The 22,696-nt window shown below is 31.4% G+C and overlaps 1 protein-coding gene across 4 annotated transcripts in view; it reads left to right on the top strand.

Moving 5' to 3' along the window:
• The window catches only part of LOC127704563 (paired box protein Pax-6-like), a 40,915-nt gene that overhangs the window by 12,189 nt on the left and 6,030 nt on the right, over positions 1–22,696 (top strand). For all 4 annotated transcript variants that reach the window (XM_052208681.1, XM_052208683.1, XM_052208680.1 and 1 more), the window contains 2 exons: positions 7,905–8,251; positions 15,486–15,702. In XM_052208681.1, the coding sequence (XP_052064641.1) occupies positions 7,905–8,251; positions 15,486–15,702 (564 nt within the window). The remainder of the gene's footprint in view (positions 1–7,904; positions 8,252–15,485; positions 15,703–22,696) is intronic.

Here is a 22,696-nt window from a genome sequence, read left to right as displayed (position 1 = left end):
CCATTGATCCTCCGTTTCATTACTTGATAATCATTTCGTTCCGTATCTGATGATCAGGATTCAGCTCCAATTTTAAGTTGCAAATTCTTTGCTTTATGTATAGGACAATTCTGGGAAATCAAACGATGATGTGTAATTGCTTGTTTCGCGACGGAATGACAACGATTTGAGTCCGTTAATTTGTATTGTGTCAACGTCTTTGACTATTTTATTGTAGGTTTCTCTAGATGTGCTATAGGCAAATGTTACTATTTGTCTTCTATAAATATAACATGAAAAGTTCAATACTCGAAAGAAACAGTTTTTTTGGACAGCATTGAGAAAGAATGTTTGCGATGCTCTTTTTTATAAATGTGGAAAGGAAAAGGGTGTGTGTGTTTGGGGGGGGGGGGGGGGGGACATGAATGTTAAGTAAAGTGCAGACCCCATTATATATATTCATACAAATACACAAGGAATTATCTGTATACATATTTCAACAATTATTTAGACTTTCTCATGTTCGAAAATGTTTTTTGAAAATCAATATCTTTATTTTGGTTCTAAATACTAAACAAACATTTGTTTACCTTTTATACAAATCCAAACGTCAATGCATATGTCAAAACTTCTCGTAGCGTAATCCCTATAGAAACGAGAAATGTGTGAAAAGTAAGGTTTGAGAGAAATAGTATAAAGTAATTGGATATATTATTTATAAAAATTGATAATAAACAATGTAGCTCTTTTAAGATGCAAGTTAAATTATAAACACATGATTACAGAAGATCACAGAATCGAAAGAGGAAATAGAAATCTTTAGATTAACCTTTCAATTTGGAGTCTAAAAATTTGGTAGAGACTACACGGGTGGCCATGAAAAATGTTTCGAAATTATTTTTTTCTGCCGAAAGGGCAAAATATTCTTTTACACATATTTAGTATAAATGATTTGGTTTTTTTATTTGAATTGTTCATTTGAAATATAGTTTGTTTGAGGCGATCCAGATATAACATGTTATTCCCGAAAAAAACATATTTTCGATTGTCACCGCATTACTGATCGAAGAGTCAATTCGATGTCTGCAAATTCATAATTCAAATAAATGACTGAATTATGTCATAACAAACTAGGTTTTAAAGTGAGCATTCCAACAAGCTAGGTTGATTGAGGTTAAAGCATCCACAAGTGTGGTAGGCTTGAAGCGATCACATTTCTATTTGTAATTTCTCATTATGCTAGCATAAGAATCAACCAATCGAAATTTACTAAGGTTGACTTATTCAAAGTATTATGCAGTAATAGTTTCAATGTTATGCCATGTTACAGAAAAGTAAGAGGAAAAAGTATGGGTTCCAGTCACAGTTTGTGAAATAGGGGGGTGTGTGAAAAATCCGATCGAATTCAACATTATTATTGTTAGGCTGGCTTCTAGACACGATATGCGCGCTTGCCTACACATTTTTTTACCTAATTTTGTCGACCAATTGTACTTTAAGCTTAACTCGTAACTAATATTAAGAGGGTTACGATGGTTCAATGTAATTTGGATTTTTTTGTAGTGAAGTGAATACACAATTGTATGTAGTTGGTTTATTTCTATAACTACATAAAGTTGTTATAAAATAGAGAATACCCATCAAAGAAACCTTGAACAATAGATGGTCAAATTTATCTTCATTCGATACATATTTTCACGTTGTAATTGAAAATTACACTTATTGTAATGTAAATGTAAATCGTAGGTAAAAAGGAATTTTCTTTTTAATAGATCCTTCCGGAATAAAAGTGAAAAGAAATACTCTCATTTCAAATCTTGTTATGAATATTGATTCTATAATAACATAGGAAAACAAATTCAAAAGTATTTCTTAATAATAGTAAATCTGTTCTTGAAATATTGCAATCAATATTCATCCAGGAAGGTGGGAAAATTGAAAATTTCTTCAGAGTTGTAATGCAAACGCCAGAGGACACATCACCTCTACAACAATGTATTTTCCCGATAACCGAGAGCGGAAGCAATTTATATTAAATAACTGACGAAGTCGGATGACGGGTCGCAGCATCCCTTGTAGCGACGGACATCAGATTTAATGAATGGCTGACAGTTGAGTTCGGAGGTTGTATTAGGTTATCAATTTTGGCCCATTTAATATCCACGGTGGTCTGACGTTTAAGACAGATAAACACAGTTTACCAGCCTTTTTATTTGAGATGGCGTAATGTCTATAGTGGAATCGAGATCACCGTAATAAGATGGTGTTTGCAATGCAAGAATGACAACAATGACATGATGATATCAGCAAACATTCATTAAAGTTAATAAAAGACGTGTAATTGGCATCATAGTCTTTCATTATAATTGTCTTAACAAATGTCGTATTGACATAAAAAGAATGGTAAACATTTTATCAAGTAAATCGTTCAGAGATTCTGAAATCTTAGAAGACTGTGCTATGAAACAAACATTAAAACAAATTCAAAATTCTCTGAATTACTTTTCTTCGTAAGTAATATTTGATTATAAATAACACTTGGAAATGATATTGCGCTTATACTCATTTAAGACATGAAAAGACAAACTACGAAACATTTCGGAATGCCCTAAATCCTGAATGATTTATAAGTTTCATTAAATGTTTCTTATAATATGGCGATGAAGATGTGCACAATTGTTATGCTACATTTCTCATATTATACTTGTTCATTTTCATCATAACTCTGTTATGGCGAAGCTTTAGTGTACAATTTATTTATTCTAGCAGTCAGTCTGATATGATTTCAGTAATGTCCTTTTCACCTTACATTCCTTTGTAAAGTTTTCCTTGAAAGATGATGTCCTGTGATTGTCTGTTGTTAGTAGTTGTTACAATAATATATTGTATTGTCCGATAACGGATGACAGAATTTGTATGAAGATTTTTCCAGTTTTATATACAAAACGTTGATTATAATATATATATAACTTATATCGACGCTTGAGGTCCTCATGATTTCGATGCTTAGGTCGGAGTTCGTCGTTGGCCATCTTCCAAGATAAAGAACTGCAATGCAGTTGTGCTGTTCCTAAGATCAATGTTTTCTTTTCTGATTTTTGTCGCGTGCTCTTCTATCCATTATCCTCTTTATATAGATATGTGTATACTATGTTATTGTGGTATCATTGCCACAATGCCTATCAACTGAACGTCATCTGAGAAGTTAAATAATCTCTCCATCCCTTAGTGTCACTAACGTCAGATACTTCTAATGACCTTTGATCCCTTTCACAGGTCACGTTTGATACTAATCTCGTCACCAGATAACCACATCTGTCGGGGGAATGTAGTATTCGCTGTTGTGGTTAACATCATATATCATGTCATGTTTTTGTAGGATAAAATGTAGAAAAAATAAAATATTATTCAGTTTTGAAAAAGTAATACTATTTTACAAAATGTAAGTACATCAAAACATGGATCCCTTCCATGAAGAGTTGAAAGGGGAGATAAAAAGAGAATTTTGTTACTGTTGGAGAGAGAGGGGGGGGGGGGGTCATCCGACGTCAGTCCTTTTTTTTACAGTCCTTAACTATAACGCACAAATTGATAATAACGAAAGACATAGAAATATAGCGGCTTTATTATCCAAGTATTTTAAACATTGGTTGTATATACTTTACTGCACACTTTATGCCTATATTAAGGAGAAGCTTTACAAAGCAGTAAATCCCCTGATGTAACATTTTTCGAGTCCTTGAGAACTGAACGAAATGCATTTACATTAATTATGTTTAAAAAACGGCTTATTTTTACTTGAAGGAAAATGTCTTCCTTATATACTTTATTTATCCAAATTCAAAGAATGGTTTTGATTTACATTACATAACGGTATTACCATTAATTGGTATAATTTGCCAAAATAGTCCTTTCACATAAAGCTGACTACCATATGTTACAAGACTCGGATTGATTTACGGATCAGAAGTTTGGCCACACACAACAAAACACCCCAGCTTAATCTGTTTATAATCTATTTATAAATATCTTATTAATATACAGAATCTACATACTACTGATTCTTAAATGGACGACACATGTTCAGGAGTTGTCATTGAATAGCCCTTACTCAACACATTACTATAATTTAAGAAAATCTGTCACACTACACATCTCTATGTGCGGTCAAAACATTAACCTAATCATTACCCTTTTCGCACTGTTTTGTTCGTCTTGAATATTTAAGGTTTAAAGTATTTGTAATAAAACTTATTATCAAAAATTATTGTCTAATTTACTTAAGAAGATGTGTGTATACGCTAACGAGACAGTAATCCCGGAGACAGCGAAAGCACAGACAGAAAAAAACAAAAGACAAATTGAGGTTAACATGCTTTTTTTCCAAAGCAGAAAATGTCTAGAAACGCTGGGAACAAATATGACCGAGACTAGAAGATTTGCCATTTACACATCATTCTATAAAACGCAAAAATATTCATTTATTTAAATATTTTAGTCTTGAAGACAGCTACTCATATACATACAAGTCAGACAGCTACTCATATACATACAAGTCAGACAGCTACTCATATACATACAAGTCAGACAGCTACTCATATACATACAAGTCAGACAGCTACTCATATACATACAAGTCAGACAGCTACTCATATACATACAAGTCAGACAGCTACTCATATACATACAAGTCAGACAGCTACTCATATACATACAAGTCAGACAGCTACTCATATACATACAAGTCAGAAGGCAAACATGATTCAGTATATCATTTAAAAAAAAAGATTTATATATTTAGTGGTCAACACGATGCCGTTGATATGAATAAAAGTAGACACAAGGTATACAACATGGGGACAGCAACCCAACAAAGTAACACACTTAAAAGAAAACATGTAGCCGTCAACTTACGGCCTGAAACATAGAAAAGTGTCTATGCCATAAGTAAAGATCTTATTTGCCAAGTGTCTATGCCATAAGTAAAGATATTATTTGTTTTGTGAAGTGTCTTTGCTATAAGTAAAGATCTTATTTGCCAAGTATCTATGCTATAAGTAAAGATCTTATTTGCCAAGTGTCTATGCCATAAGTAAAGACCTTATTTGCCAAGTGTCTATGCCATAAGTAAAGACCTTATTTGCCAAGTGTCTATGCCATAAGTAAAGACCTTATTTGCCAAGTGTCTATGCAATAAGTAAAGACCTTATTTGCCAAGTGTCTATGCCATAAGTAAAGATCTTATTTGCCAAGTGTCTATGCTATAGGTAAAGACCTTATTTGCCAAGTGTCTATGCCATAAGTAAAGATCTTATTTGCCAAGTGTCTAGACAGTTAGAAATAAATTAAACAGAGATTATTCTTACCCCAATAATTCAGTCCCTCCCCATAATCGATCTCTTCTTCATGCGAATTTTGCCATCGTAGAGCAGCGAAATAAAACGAATGAATTATTCGGTTCGAGAATATTGCAGATCTGTCAACACGTGCCTTAATAAACAAAAAACAGTAAGATACAAAAAAAAATCGTACAGGGACCTGCAAATAAATACGTGACGGAGTTAAACTAGTCTTGTTAGTATTCAACCTATCCCCTTTTTCGACTCGAAAGTCGATCTTTACTTGAGATTTGTTGACTTGTATAACATAAGTCAGCAAAATTTAAAATTGACAAAATCACAATACATGTGCTACAGATAAACAAAGCGGAACTTTGTTATGAAAGGAGTCTCGTGCAAAAAAATATATAAAATGGGCCCGAATTTGTAAATGACCCACTTTTCTTTGTGTAAAATCATACATAAAATTAGCCCTACGTTGAACTCTGTAATTTAACCAATCTAAGCTAAAACCTATAATAAACAATACATTTTAAAACACAAATTAAAAATATGCAAAAAATCATAGTCTTGCTTGACAAGAAATCCTTTTTTCTATAGATATTAAAAAACATCAAACAAAAACATAGTTTTTAAACGAAGCGACCCCTACATGACTTTTCCCAAACGATACAGGAATTAAAACTTAATATTTAAGATTGCACTTGTAGATAACGTTATCATATAAAACAATTGTTAATTGTTGGTTTGTAGGCGGACAAACTTTTCAATGTCTTACTTTGAAAATACTTTAAACATATTGTTGTATATATTTGAATGTTTTCCGTGTTTTTCTTGTTCTAGTTATTATGCTTGTTGTATAGTATTCGGGCAATGTTCAGAAAAAGATAATACAAAACAAAAATAATCAAATTAACAAACAAACAAATAAAACAATAAAAAAAAACGAAGGCCATTGTTTATTTTTATGAAAATAGTCATATTATATTCTACTTTTTCGTTTGATATAAAGACCAAGAAATATATAAAAATGTTCGAAGGTCAAAATGTTGCCAGAAACAACAAAATACGTAAAAGATAACAAAAAAAAGCATGTGTTTGAATAACATTTTTAAATTTTACATTTAAATCTGTCATTGTTCATTCTTGTACAAGATACACATCTTATTACGGAATGCTATTACATAGGTGACCAATATGTTAGGACTGAAATACTACATCTTCAATAGCAACCTGTCAAGAAAGCAATTTTAGGTGATCGCTTGTAAAAATCCATGTCACAATGAACAAAGATGTGCACAGAAAATTAATTCAATATTAATCACTAAATAGGAGAACATGTAATTTATCAGTTTAACGGTGGGTGGGAGTAAATTCTGACATCCAAGTCATTTTTAATAGGGTGGTAATGATATCAGCCGACAAAATCAGTCAAACGTGACCAAGTATATGAATGAAAAAAATACAATGAAACTTGCCATCAGAAAATTGCAAGCCGTTGTGTGTGCGCTATTTTACATTGTATTTAACCAATTACAGAAATGCCTTCCTTTCTTAAGCGATTCGTTAGAAATCAGATAAAATATATTGTATTTCAAACACAGCAAAATATTTTGATCTGATCGATCGTTACACAATAATGCTGAACAATTGACTATTTAAAGCGAATCTTTGCATGTTTCTGCTAAATCCACCTTTGACAGGAGATGTTTATTACTTAGAAATACAATTACATATATTGTAAATAAAGGGTTTTCATCTACGGTAATTATATAAAAGATTAACATATATAAAATCACAAAAGGTCGGTATATGTTAGAATTGGATAGCAGGGAGCAATGAACAAGATGTTTATGTGCAAATTATAATTGTTTGAATAAAGCATTGTGCAACGGCGGTATTGTCAAATGTTCAGATGTCATAGTAACTGAATATATCTAAATGTCGAAAATTAAAAGATTGATGTACATTTGTCACGTCATGCGTGCATAACTTATTAGAGTTTAGATTTAATATTTTATAATTTTTTTGTGTGTCTCATTGATTATAAGATAAATAGTTATAAAGCCGAGTATCTAATTATTTTGTACACATGTAATTTAATTATATTGTTGTTATTCATTTTTGTCATTCATGAATGATTTCTCCAGAATATATTTGTTTATATCAAAACTTTATTTCAACCAATCATACTTAAATATTACTCTGGATGGGGTTTATAGATTTGAGAGAAATGGGCCAAGAATACAGAAAAAAATGGACCAATCAATTAACAATAGGAAAAAAATATGTAAAAAAAAGGATAAAGAATATTGGTTTGCAAAAATATAAGAAATAGAGAATAATGGGCAAAATAAATAATGAATAGAAAAAAGGGTCGAAAAAAATAAAGAATAGAAAAATAAAGGACACTCCAATCCAACCCCTCCTTTAAGAATCAAAATTTGCAACTTCACACTTGAAACAGGGGAGATAATTTATTACAGCATCTCAATTCTGATTGATTGCCTCTTAAGGGATTTTTGCACATGATATTTAGAAATAGAATGCTTGGCAAGTCAATAAAGATTATCTTGTATTTTTCAGGTCACAGTGGAGTTAATCAATTAGGTGGTGTATTTGTGAACGGGAGACCACTTCCTGATTCAACACGGCAACGAATTGTTGAACTTGCCCACAGCGGCGCTAGACCATGTGACATTTCTAGAATACTTCAAGTATCGAATGGTTGCGTAAGCAAAATTCTCGGACGTTACTATGAAACTGGGTCAATTCGACCTCGAGCCATTGGTGGAAGTAAACCAAGAGTTGCTACTAATGACGTAGTTACAAAAATTGCTCAATATAAACGCGAGTGTCCATCAATATTTGCCTGGGAAATAAGAGATCGCCTATTATCAGAAGGATGTTGTAATCAAGAAACTATTCCAAGTGTAAGTAGAATTAATTGTAGATTTAATTCAAATGAGCTAGTAGCCACATATAGGTTCCATTACTGATAACATGGCAAGTCCACTTTCACAAAATGACTACTAGTATATTACTTTCCATGAAATATGGTTTTATAAACATAAGGAAAATGGTTGGATGTTTTCACTGTTCAATAACAGGTAGAAGATAACAACACCAGATTAAAAAGAAACTCCCATTCCAGAAGGCAAAAATCCTAGGCAACGTGATAGGTGTAAGGGCACTAATACAAACAGTCAACACTTGTAATCTAAAGCCTATTGCAATAAGAACTCATAACTAAAGCCTTGTGCAATATGGCTTCCTATCCAAAGCAGTGGGCAAAACCGAATCACATATCAAAGATTTGGATAATGTAGCCTCAAGATCAAAGCCGTGATTGATAACAACTAAAACTTTTGACAATACGACATCGAAACTAAAGCCTTGGCAAATAAGACCTAAGAACTAAAGCCTTGGCCAATAAGACCTCAGAACTAAAGACTTGGCCAATAAGACCTCAGAACTAAAGCCTTGGCCAATAAGACCTCAGAACTAAAGCCTTGGCCAATAAGACCTCAGAACTAAAGACTTGGGTATACAACATCACAACTGAAGCCTTGGGCAATACGACCACTAATTTAATTCTTAGGCAAAACGGCCTCACAATCAAAGCCATTGGCAATACGCCGTGGGCAATACTTTCTCCCAAATGAAGCCTTGGGCAATACCTTCTCCCAACTGAAGCCTTGGGCAATACTTTCTCCCAACTGAAGCCTTGGGCAATACCTTCTCCCAACTGAAGCCTTGGGCAATACTTTCTCCCAACTGAAGCCTTGGACATTACGACTTGACAGTTCTGGATTTTTTACGTTGCAAAATGACGTCTTAAGAAATTGTCTGCCTTTTGGGAATATGTAAATTACCCTTCAAGAAACAGTCGCACATTATATTTTTTTGTATTATTGTGTACGAGGATTGCAGTGTGGCGAATTAGCAAAACTTTGTTTGTGTGTAAATGGTTTTACGACCAACATATGCAGTATAAAAGCAAATAACGTACATTGTTGGCATATATACTAGTATAAAGTTGTCTGTGCTTGATGTGAATCAAGAGGGAAAATTGCGCTTCATCTGTTTCCAAAGGTGGTATTTATAGATGTCGAAGTCTTTGTTGTAGACATCATACAAATAAAGATGGTTTAGCCTTATTGTTGACATAATTTGGTGCATTTTATTCTACTCGCAAATGAAGTAATAATTTGAAGGTCATATTCCTCACTTGTTTATGACCTTCAGATATTTTGATTATCCCTCTAAGGTTCTAAAATTTACTTTACTGTTAAAATTTGTCTTTGTTTGAATTTTTGAATTTTTATAAACACATTTCACGTGAAAATTCACTGCACACTTTATGCAAATTTCACGCGAAAAGTTAGATATAATGAGTTAAGTGTGTTAGGGTGAAGGCATTTTAAAGTCATTGACGAAGTTTTTATGCATCTTTTTTTTCATTTTTTTTCCCAAGGTCGTCTTTTATGAGAATTTAATGTACAACTATATTATCATTTTGAGAAACATCTCTGAATGGATTTCACTTTCTCACTTCATTACATACACAGTGAATATAAACTTCAAATAAATCTTTTTGATATTATTTATTCTGCACAATCGTAAAATTTAATAAATCAATGAAATGTGATTTTTATTTGCAGTCGATTTAATAAATGTTTCAATGAAACAGCATGTATTTTTTAAATTTATTTGTAAAGCAAAAAAAAATTATTTGACTTTTAATGAATATAATAATACAGAAATGCCATCATTAAGTCTATTTCATTGTAACATTTTCTTCGACTTATCATTTTAAATGCTAAATATCTTAATATTTGAAGTATTAATAATGTTACAATTACACTGGTAAAACCAACGGTTTAAATGTTTTCATATCATTTATTTTGCTTAAATTGTGAAACACATTTATTCGTTAAATCTCTTTAATACAATAAAACTCAGTGGAAACTGTGAGTTTATTTAACATGTTTGAGAAATCGAGCGCACCTCCTGGTGATTAGATTGAAAAGCTGGTGGTTTTGTATAGCTTTCATCCATCTGTCTACAGCTTATAGAAAGGATGATATCAAAAGTTACCTTCATAAGTTATAGAAGTGTTTCTCCTTTGATATCAACTTAATTCAAATTGATTTTCTTAAAGATTTATTGGAAATTATCACTACTCGATTAAGTAATTATAAAACATAACACGCACATACAAATAAAATCTTAAAACTTGATTTCGAAAAGATAAATTATTTAGAAACGAATTGTAATAAACAGATCCTTAGATATATAAATATGAAACCAAAATCTGGATCGTCTAAAATAGGCATGAAATACGTGTCACTGGACGTTCAACAATTAGTCAATGAAAACCTAGAACCAGTACAAAGAAGACACTTCGCACATAAGCTTCCTCTTGGATACATTTTCTACAAGAAAAATTTCTCCATTAATATCTTTTTTTATTTGTGTTTTATTTTCATCAATTATGCTTACTTTACAAAAAGTGTGCACTATTATTACGAATTGTTTAAACTTAAATAATTAAATTGTTTATATTGTTTATTTATTTCTTTAATTGACTAAAAATAGATAAGCCAAATTTAATTGGAGTTACATTTCTAACTAAGTATTTATATTCATATTAAAGCTAGATTCCTAGTTTCAATAATTTTTAGCTTCCCGTAGGAGTTTCATTTAAATGAAACGTATCGAATCATTCGATAAAAAAAACTCTTCTAGTCTACATTTTAGATAGATATTATTTTTATCAAATACCAGAAGAAAAAAGATTTTTAAAATATAAATATTTTATATTAAAGTAAAGAACTAAATAAAGAACAAACTAGATAAAAAAAAAGTAGTTGAATGAAAGTTTCTTTTGAAAACGAATTTTGTTTGTTAAATGGAGACTAAGACCAGCAGAAGTTCACCTACAGTGCACGCTTGTATTTCTCAGTGTTTCAGACAAAAGTAAAATGCTAATTAATTCCCTAAGGTCAGAAGGTTATTTTTGCTTAATTTCACATTTTTTGTCCTTTTTTCGAGTAGTTTTTATCAAAAGTGATGCATCTGTAAAATCTCTCCATAATATCTTAAAAAATCAAATTTCCAAAAGAAATCTATTATCACCAAACTAATTTAGGATAGAAAGAAAAAAGAACATTCTTGACTTATGCCGCTCGAATAAATTCTAAATAATAACCAAATTAGTCTAAATAGCGGGTTTAATTTTCCTTATGATAAATCTTTTGCAAACTAGTATTGAAACTTCCATATGATTAAAGATCACTCAGCTCTGCCTATTGTAGAATATGGCCGTCTAGTTCTTCTCAGGGTACTAAAATCCAACACCTCTTCAAAATTGTAATATGCTGTCTTTAAAAGCCAATAATAACTGCTTTCAGTCTGCTTTCAGTGCATTTTGTTGAAGTGTCGGCGCTGCATAGCTGACTTTCGACCATATGGACATTGTGTTTGATGAAGGCTGTCGTTGTTACGCCGGTTATGATATCACTCCGCCTTTTATACAAGGTTTTCAGCCTGTAATTGCTGTGTAAATATTGAAAGTAAACATCCCTCTTACCATGAACAAAACTCAACGTTTACTCTTTGGTAGTATCAAAACAGAAAATTAACTCCTTTGAAGAAGATGTTCGAGTGTCTTGAGATTTTGTGTAAATAAATGATTACAAGGACACGTGTATAATTATTTGGATTTTTTTTATTATGAAAAATCTAAATATTTTCGTTAATGCTGAATCAACGAATTTAATTATAACAGAAAATCTGTTAGTTGACCGTTTTGGGCGTAGAGTCTTTCCAGTATATTCTACATTTCCCAATAATTGTATAATCTTCCCTTGAAATGCCACTGGCTAAATTATCAACCCTTCGTCGAATCTATCTGTAGAATTTGTTTCTAATCTTGCTTTCATAAAGTACGAATAGTTAAACACAAAGAATATCTATTTACTAAAACCAGTCGAAATGTGATAATAACAAAATAAAACGAAAGAATAGACTCAAAATATGTCGATGCTTGCCACTCATTTTCTTGTTTTATATTAGAGATATGTTTGTCTGGATAGAATGGATTAATTAGTTTTGACGCATCTGCGCCGCCAAAGTACAGAATCTGATTTCGTTTGCATGGCCGCACAAATTCAACTCTTAATCGTTCAACCTATCATATTTGCATTTTTCATCGAATTTGATTTCCCCATCTTGTAAAATGTTCAAACCCTCGACAACCAAACAGCCATCGTTTTGACGTACAGAACTATTGTGTGAATCAAAAATGAACTCTTGTGTCGGTATTAGAAAAATGGCGCCATCATTGAAACAAATTTGTTAAACCGTTCATTGACAATAGAATTAACATGAAATGAGTGAAACTGACAATGAAAGGCACATGGACGATGTTCTTTTTTGTGTCTATCGTGTAATTTGTCCAGGAAAAGAATAAAAGTACATCTATGGTACTCTAATGTTACAATACCAGGAAAGTGATTCAGGAAGAGAGATATATAAATATCAATGATCAATCCTGGGGAGGCTGTCACTCAGAAAGGGAAATATAAATAACAATGCTCAATCCTGGGGAGGCTGTCACTCATAAAGGGAAATATAAATAACAATGATCAATCCTGGGGAGACTGTCATTTAGGAACAGATTTCGGAGTCTTCATTTGAAATGATGTATCTTTTTTTTTAAGTTAACCCCGTTGGAAGGCATCTGCTTAGAACGCCTAGCAATTTTCCTATATATAAGCGATGGATGAAAGGGTTGTTAAGATATCTATTGTTCGTGCATTTTAGATTGACTCTTAAAATTGTCCATTTTGCTTTATCGGTATTGTAAATGCAATGTATGTTTCTTGCTTACTAATATGCAGAAGGTGCAATCGACTCCAATCTTAGTTGACTAGCATTGCCAGTTTTCCTGTCGATTCTCCCAGGTTTCTTCCACTAATAAAAATAGACCGCTTACGAAATAGCACCAAACACCAATCAATCAATCTTGCTTACAGTTATCAGTATACACATTTGTTTTGTTTTGTATACTGTTGTTTGTCTTTTCGTCCTTTTCTTTTACTTTTGCCATGGCGTTGTCAGTTTATTTTCGACTTCTGAGTTTGAATGTCACTTTGGTATCTTTCACCTCTCGATATTTTACTGAAATAAATGCTCACATTACTAGATAAACTTACAACAGCTTCCATTATTAACAGAAAATCCTATAAAACAGTCTTTTACATATTTAACATGAAAAGTTATAAATATGAAACAATAAAAAGGGAATAAAATGACAATAGATTAGCTACCTATCGTGTCAAAGGAGTTGTCAAGCCATTAAAACTACGGTATCTGCTTCACGACTATAATGTCCTACAAGCTACCGTCATCAATATTGACAAACTAGCTCTGACAGATTAAATCACTCTCCGTCCATTTTATTTCAAATCATTCTCCTGTTTGTCTTAACACCATGCTTACAAATTACATTGGAAGCCATGTTTTCGTTAATGTTGCATGTGATGATGTAAAGTGACGTCCACTGATTTCATATTTTATTGTGTGTACAAATATGTTATCCAAAACAGTAGAATATTAATAAAAGTAAACAAAAAGAAAATATTTTTTATTAAACAAATATAAAATAATAATTAAAACGTTGAAGCTGAATGTTATACTTAAATGCTGAAATTGGTAACTTTGATGTAAATGAACTTCATGAACGAAGTTGCTGCTCTTTTCGTGACCTGCAAGGCAAGGTCATAGGTCTGATCTTGCAATTTGTTTTTATTTTCAATACTCCGCCCTGAAAAAGAAAACAAGAAAGTACTTTCAAGTTGCAAACATGATTGAGCCAAAAAAAAAAAAATAAATAAAAAAAAAATATGAAAAATTAGAATTAAAAACTAAGCAACACACTGCAGTATTTTTTCTTGACAAAAACAAACTATAATATTTAAGCATATTGTCATAATTATAATATATCTCTGAATGATGACAATAACACTTTATATATTGGATGCTTCCGAATCGCTTTTCTGGGTTTGTCTTAACCGTAAACGCTCTAACATAAGCATTTGAAAGCCAGGGATGTGTAAATACGTAGACACGTTAGAAGTAATATGATCAAAAAGAAACCTAAAGAGAATAACCAAATTCATCCTGAGACATAATATATTGATAGTATACTATTCATAGATTCATATAAACCCAACTTTCGGTCTGATTTTACTGATTTGCTTCGTGTCTTGCTCCAAATAACTACCTGATTTCTCGTGTTCAGAAAATTGCGTGAATAACTACTTTTAGGATATTTATTGATTTGGAGTTAAACAGGAAATTGTACGCTCATTATTATTGGAAATAAGTATAATATTTATTAACTGACCCGCGGTCATTTTACTCGTGGTTGTATTGCGATCAGCAGTAAAGTGTTGATGTCTGTAGTGTGATCGACGTTAAAGTGTTGATGTAAATGACTAACTTGTCATCGAGTGAATTGCCTTAATTAATTCAGATTAGAACTCGTGTATTGGTATTTGAGAAAATTAATTAAGACGATATTGTTGATAATTTTCTGTCCGACACATGACAATGGCCTATTGTAGTGGACCAACGATACCAGTAGATAAATATATATAGTTTCATTTTTATATGAGATTTTGGAGCAAACTTGGGTGGTATGAATCAGTTTTGGTGATAATTACAAGGAAAACTTGTCATGTACCTTGACTGGAAAATAGCAGAAAGTTTATAAATCAAATGAATCATATACATCAAGTTAACTATAATAAGATGTTTCAAATCTCGTATTATATTTGCTATTCGTTGGGAAAAGATTGCAGAAAATCTTGCATATTTCTTTACACAAAAAAAGCCTTTAAAATATCTTATTTTAATGAATCTTCACACAAAAATTCCTTCCTTAACTGAGAAAGAACGATCACATTTTCTGGAAATCTCAAGATTGTTACAACTTTTACACAGTTGAGTTTATGTTTTAGTTTATATACCCGGGTTTCTCAAGAAATATTGTTGCTTTCCTTTTTCACGAACTTTTAGTTTGCTTTCTTTTTCTTGTGCAACATTTCAAGACTTTTAGATATTTCTAAGATTAATGTTTTGTTCTTTGTGTTGTAGGTTTCATCTATAAATCGGGTACTTCGCAATCTGGCTACTGAAAATCAGAAATTTATGGGACAAAGCGCTATGTATGACAAATTAGGACTTATAAATGGACAAGCATGGCATCGGCCAAATCCATGGTACGCATCAAATATGCATGGTATGCCTGGAATTCATACGCCATCAGTGTATCCATCCCATCAGAGTGCACCCAGTCTCACGGAAAAGAAAAGTAAGTACTCAAAAATCTATATGGCATTTTTGTATTAAATATTACTTTTTTCAAAATTCAGGAAAAATTGGATGAAGAATGTGTAATTGAAAAAAAAACCCAAATATTTCTTGAAGTGTTCGGTCTATTACTATAAGAAATGAATTGCGCAAATATTGTTATTACTTCAAATGAAAGAAATATTGCGTTGACCATTTACATTACTGGCAGTCTGGTTTACCTAAGGGTAAAAATTAATATTTGTGGAATTTTGTAGACTGCATTGAGATATAAATTGAACCTTCCAAATCCATATATATAATGCTTAGATCACGTGGCTTAGATATCAAAGCTGTATCATTACAGACATGCGACCCCCAAAAATGAAAATATATCGATATATTCAAATCTAAAGATATTCTTCAAAAGGGGATTTGGTGATACAATTTTGCCCATATATGTTTGTGAAAGAAGGCAATGGTAAAACCTCCCTCTGTTAGGTGTGCATATCAAGTTTCCTGTGTGGGTATAAATGGTATTCGACATGTCTATTTTTATTTATTTTTTTTAATTTTTATATAAGATAATACCATCTGCGTGTAATTATTGGTATTTATATCATGTTTTGAGGTTAAACTGGTTTCTCCATTTCGTCGGGAGCGGTCGATTTAATATAGAAATTTAAGGTGTAGCTAGCATTTTATAATATGCACTAAAGTCGTTGGTATACTCAACATTCATACATGGAAAAGTTGTTTAAAACAAATTAATATTCTCTCACGTCTCAATTCTGCATAATACAATGCTAATGCTTTCCTACCACAAAGAAAAGTTAATGCAACAAATCTCATTTTCTACATAAAACATTTTAATCCAATATTTGGGGGAAATTTTAATGTAATTTAGATTGCAATATAATATGTAACAATTGCGTTATAATCGCCGGGTTTAAGAGACAAGTCCTAATGCATGTAAATCGTTCATTATTTGTATTTTTCAAAGTTTCCTAACACGTGTTTTCAATAGTAACTTTTATAGCCATGCTCCTGTCAACAATATAAAGAAAACATCATCTTAATTCAGATTTTATTAGTACAATTTTACTGACAAGTTATCGGATTATGGGTTTCAAAGGGACGCTTGCAGTATAAAAACGTTGCAATAGTAGTTAATACGATTCTATATGCATAGGTAAAGCCGATAGAACATAAAGACTCATTGTCATTTTTTCTGATGAACATAAAAAATTTGCACTTTTATAGTGCTATTTAAATGTTGACTTTCTGATATGCTAAAAACATCGTTAATCATAGTCAAATTGGAATTTAACAAATTTGCTACAATTTTAAGGTCAATCCTTACATAACTAAGCTATTGTATTCTAAGAGTTGATGTTAAAATTTGCAATTTGATAAATATAGAAGCTAATACTTCAAAAATAATTTCTAAATATTCGTTTCGTTCAAAATTCTGTTTTTTAGAAAGTGTCCTCTTTTGTGTATTTCCTTTCTCAATGCATATGTTATTTTACTGGATAGAAGTACAAAATATGTCGTCTTTTATATAAAAGATTTTTTGTTGCTATTCTTTTTTTTTAACCAAATGGCATTTGGTGATAATTTGTTTCAGTGTGACATTAATGGTGAATTGCCTTACAAGTTCCTTGTATTAGTAATTAGCAAAAGTTAATAAGAAATCAAGTTGCAGAGATACTTTTAGCACGTTTGGTGCAATGTGGAAATATTGTCCTGTCTACAGGTCGAACTTTGTGTGTTAAGATTTTCCGCCCTTTCAAACCGATCAAGTGGAAGCCGTCACACAACGATTTTGTCCGCCATCACAACTATAGAAAGTGTTAAACATTTACACAGAATTACCAATAAAAGCATTAGCTTCGTATAAGGTTATGTAAAATTGATATAGAAAAACTAGTAACAAACATTGCCAGCCTCCATTGCACACCAGCGATGTCGTATTTCATTTTTCATATCTCATTCTTCTTTCTTGTCATGTTAACAATACACAGGCAGTGAAGCATACAAATTAATATTAATGCGCGATAACCTAGCGCGTTTTAATCCAACATCAAAGATTGGACATAAAAGTGAGGTTTAAGTCTTACTGTGATATTATACTATTCCTTCCCTTTTCCATAACTCAATGGTGTTGAAAGTTAAATACAATTGGACTTATATTATAAGGATACATATTTACAATTGTATACAAAACTACATTTTAATATGACTCGGAAATGTAGCAAATATATGCAGGATCAATGCGGAGTTAAGCTTTAAGCTGTTCAAATATACATTTAATTTTTTTCTTAACAATAGATGCTGGAGGTTTTATTATTCATATATTTCAGAATCATTGCTTAAAATATGAAGATCCTCCAAAATATTCCCACTTTTAAGAATTCATATTCAGATACTAAAGAAAAGTGAAAAGATATATAACCAAATTAAGTTTTATTTGAACAATGTTGTTTCATTTTCATACATTTCATAACTTATTGTTTCTGCAATAATTCCGGAAAATATTGTAGCTGTAATATTTTTTACAAGAATTAATACCATCAGGTATTCGCTTTTGATATCGGAAGCTTATTAGGTATTTTATGTGTTAAAGATATTCAAGATTTCAAATCGCGTCATGCATAGAACAATCTTAGAATGGTAAATGACTTCCAACTGACTGAGATAGGCTATTATCGTTTCCAGCTTAATCCAAATTACATTATCGGTGATCATGGTACTACACCCATCATTAGTTAAATTTTCCAATTCGATGCATGCAGAAGTTAGTCTAGTTAGCGTATTCAGGTTTTTGCCTCTGGGTTTCTGTCTATTCCAAGCCTTGTGGCAAGTTTGTATTAAAGGGTAATTACTAACCTTTACCCTAACATTAAAATCTAAAAAACCTTACAAATGATTATAGTGGTTATCTTAGAAATGATAGGACACACATAATTTTAGTAATTGTGGTTAGGAATTCGTTGTTCAGAATTGATTCCGTTGCTGTTTTGTTTTCGATTCGCGTGTTTAGGACAGATCATTTGTCTAGGTTTTTTTCTAAGAAAATAAGGACAAAAATCTTCATTATAGTCCTGTTTGAACGGTTTTTGATAAATCATGGCTAATGAAATAGAATTATTTTGTCTGTCTCGAAAACGTTTTATTGCAGTTTTTATGGGTTGTTTTTTTTCCCAGTCTTACACTTAGTTGATTTAAATACATCGCTGATTTTCAATATCTTTCAATTTCTCATGAAAGTATATTACAACACTATTGAACATCACAAAATTAGGATTAAAATTTCACACCATTTTTCTCTATAACCGTCCATTTTAGTTCCTTGTTAATCAAATCATTTGAAAATTACGATTGTCCTCGTAGAATAAATTGTCAAATATAACAATACAAGAAATAATGCGGCAGGATAACTCTATTAAATCTTCAGTTACATTTTATTGGACTTAAATGTGGAAATCTGGACAATTGAAAGTGTTAAAATTGAATTAAATGATTTTATTTGGAGAATGAAACACTTGATACTATTATGGACAGTAGTCAGCCAGTCTGTACGCTCTTTCAAACCCTTCTATTTTAATCTGCCTCACATATAATATAGCTCATCTTAAAACATCACAGATTTACATATTTTCGTAATCCAAACTCTGTATCGTTAGTTTGATTTAATTGGGTCATTCGCCAAATTGTCCGGCCAATTGTAAGGAAAGTATATGAAACCTTCAAAAATGAACCGAAAGCAGAAAATTATCAACGACCCAAATCAAGTGAAGAATATTCAATCCACAAACTGTTGTGGGTCAGATCTAAAAGGAATGTTAATTCTGTTACATCATCACCCCTAAGCACTAACGTAGGGAAGGTAACGAACCCACTAATTTTGAATAAAAATGAGTGAACACCAAAATACTAAACACTATACGAGTTTGTCTGTCTTTATCAATACCTACTTAGATATCAATTGGAATAACACATCACATATTATTAAGAAGATTTGATTATTTGTGAAAGTTAAAATCCGTTTAAAGTGATATTTTTAATAAGAAACGTAAATGTTTTTGAATAAGAATTTGAATTTTAATCTTTTGGAAAAATATTTAAGGATCGCTTTAAATTTAACAAACCATAAGGCGCCAGGAAGACTACAAACTTGTGAAATTTTCTATATCATTGTAACGGCTTCTTGTCTTAAGGATACAACATAACTATACAGTAAGATAAGTACTACTGAGCGAAGGTGTCCATTTATATACCATGTTTTTTTACTGCATAACATTCAATGTCCAAAAGTCAAGAAATGTTAGTCATTGATTTGGACTGAGAAATTAAAGAGGTTATCCCATGGAAGGAACATGAATCAATGAGTAATGTCTTAATGACGTCTAACAAGTATCTCTTTCTATACATATGAAATAAAATTCAAACCTGCGGGGAATAGACCAGTATAAAGATGAAATATCAAGTGCAACAAAATAAGATCAACGTTGGCCTAGAAATATCTGCAGAAAACTGCAGGAGCTCTATTACAAATAAACATTTATTTATCTTCCAAAGTAAAAGCTGTTTTTCCCAAATTTAATAAAATGTCTATCTGTCTTAAATCAAATTGAAATATAACATCGGCGTATCTGTATTTATATTCATCATAAATGTTGGGATCTAAAAAATTGAAAATACAAAGAAAAGACACATTGAGCTTTTACCAAAGAGGACATCAAACAATGGCCTAAATTTTCTATCTTCAACTTGCCACTGCGCCTTAATTTTTGGTACAAGTTTGCCGAAAAATATCAACTAAAAATCAAAATAATATGCCTCAAATAAAATCATGAGTATATTTATTGGTAGTATAAAGCATTATATGGGTTAGAATCATTCGCCTCAACGACTTGTTTTTTCTACCGTATGGTAATATTATGAATGGGACTGAACTTTAATCACGTGATTTTTAAATGTAAATTGTTTCCACTATACGGTATAACTTTATACTTTTATTAGCTTTTTTTTTTTTAGAATTGTTGAATTATAAAATTGAATACATTTATTAAGTAAAAAAATGATATACGACATTTATATATGTTTCGGAAACTTTAAAGCCAATATCAAAATAAGGTTCATTGATAATTTTGACATTTCATTTCCTGTACAATTTCAATTTACTCGTTGTAGAGGGAGTGTACTCATTTTATCTGAACAATACATGTTCAAAATAAATAAAGGATGTTTTGGGTAAAAAAACACCAAGTTAGTACCCAAACAATACTCGTTCTTTAAATTACACAACCAATTTCAAGTTACTTACGTGTTTATTGCTCTGATGTTGGAAAAAAAAATGAATTGATATCGCTAAAGCTAAAAAAATTTAAAATACAGTACCAAATTATCAACTACTTTAATTTGTTTCATATAAAATGCAATTTTACAATAGCATTATGTTGTTTTTTCTCTCTCAAAAGACAATATACAATTATTCGTTCTTATATGAACATATAAATCTGAGGCAGTTTCCAAAATATCTAATTACCATGTTTTATGTAAGAGACATTATAACGCCATATATCGACTTTCTGTTATATACGAACAAGTTAGAACCTATATTTAAAATAATATGTGAGTTTAAGTTTTGTTAAAAAACGTCTTTTTTGGTGGAGTTGAACAGTGTAATCCATTGAGTGACCATTCTGAAAACAGAACCATTAAAATGTATACGCCCAATAATTTTCCCGAGGTTTTTCTAGTACAGTCTAGCTGTAAATCTGATCTTAATCATTGTTAAACTTATTTTTTATGTTAAAAGCTATTGTTTGTTTAACAACAAAGACGTTTACTATAAATATGACCGATGATAACTTTTGACTTACACGTACATGTAATAATGGTATTCTCAAAGTCAATATTAAAATATATCAGGTACGAAATTAAAAGCTTCATGTATATATAATGAATATGAACAACTAACAAGGCTTTTTCTAAAACTTTGGGAAGTGTGTAAAACCTATAAAACTGTTTCCGTGCTCAGTGACATCAGTATCATACACCATATAATGATATATAGTTTATAGTTTTGACCTTATCCTCATTGAAATGAAGTAAACAAGTGTTCGAATCAATTAAAGAACATGGTTCCCTGCTTATATCTGTGAAGTTCCCTGATTACAATATGGAACTAAAAGGTCCCTGATCACACCAATGAACTTTAGTAAACAATCTTAAGTTCCGTGAAGTATAAGGTCACTGATTACACCAACGAACTCTTACAATACAATCTGAAGCTACCTGATTACTCTAATTGAACTTTTGGTTACGCTTAAGCAACTTTAAATTCACTGAGCATACTGGAAAGTTTTAATAATGAATAAAAGGGATTCCAGGAGTTATCAAGAATACTGTACAGTACAACAGACCAAATACTGTACAGTACAACAGACCAAATACTGTACAGTACAACAGACCAAATACTGTACAGTACAACAGACCAAATACTGTACAGTACGACATACCACACTTAATAAGTTCTCCTTGATCATCTTTAGATATTACATTCCGTGGTTTATTCTCTGGTCCTTGATCCCCCTTAGACATTACATTCCGTGGTTTATTCTCTGATCGATCCTTGATCACCCTTAGACATCACATTTCGTGGTTTATTCTCTGCTCCTTGATCACACTTAGACATTACATTCCGTGGTTTGGCCAAAAACTGGAATCTTCCAAATAACAATTAAAACTTTCTTGCTAGGGCAACACTTAACTTTTCTTATTACATGCAACTGAAACATCGGTTCAATCGAGAATCCCGAAGTTCCTTCTAGTAACATGGAAGTGAAAGACCATTATGTATGTGTCTCATTAAATTCCATATCACATATTATCTCATAATAAGCATTTCATCTTGTTCCTGGTTCTTCAGTCATGATACAAGTAAACATATAAGGGTTCAAAGTAAAGCATTGTAATAAAAGACTAAAGTTTATACTGGATTATAG

This window comes from Mytilus californianus, unplaced genomic scaffold, assembly GCF_021869535.1.
Source record: "Mytilus californianus isolate M0D057914Y unplaced genomic scaffold, xbMytCali1.0.p SCAF_6, whole genome shotgun sequence".
Taxonomy (NCBI): domain Eukaryota; kingdom Metazoa; phylum Mollusca; class Bivalvia; order Mytilida; family Mytilidae; genus Mytilus; species Mytilus californianus.
The sequence above is the reverse complement of the archived record's forward strand: the minus strand, read 5'-3'. Positions and strand labels throughout refer to the sequence as shown.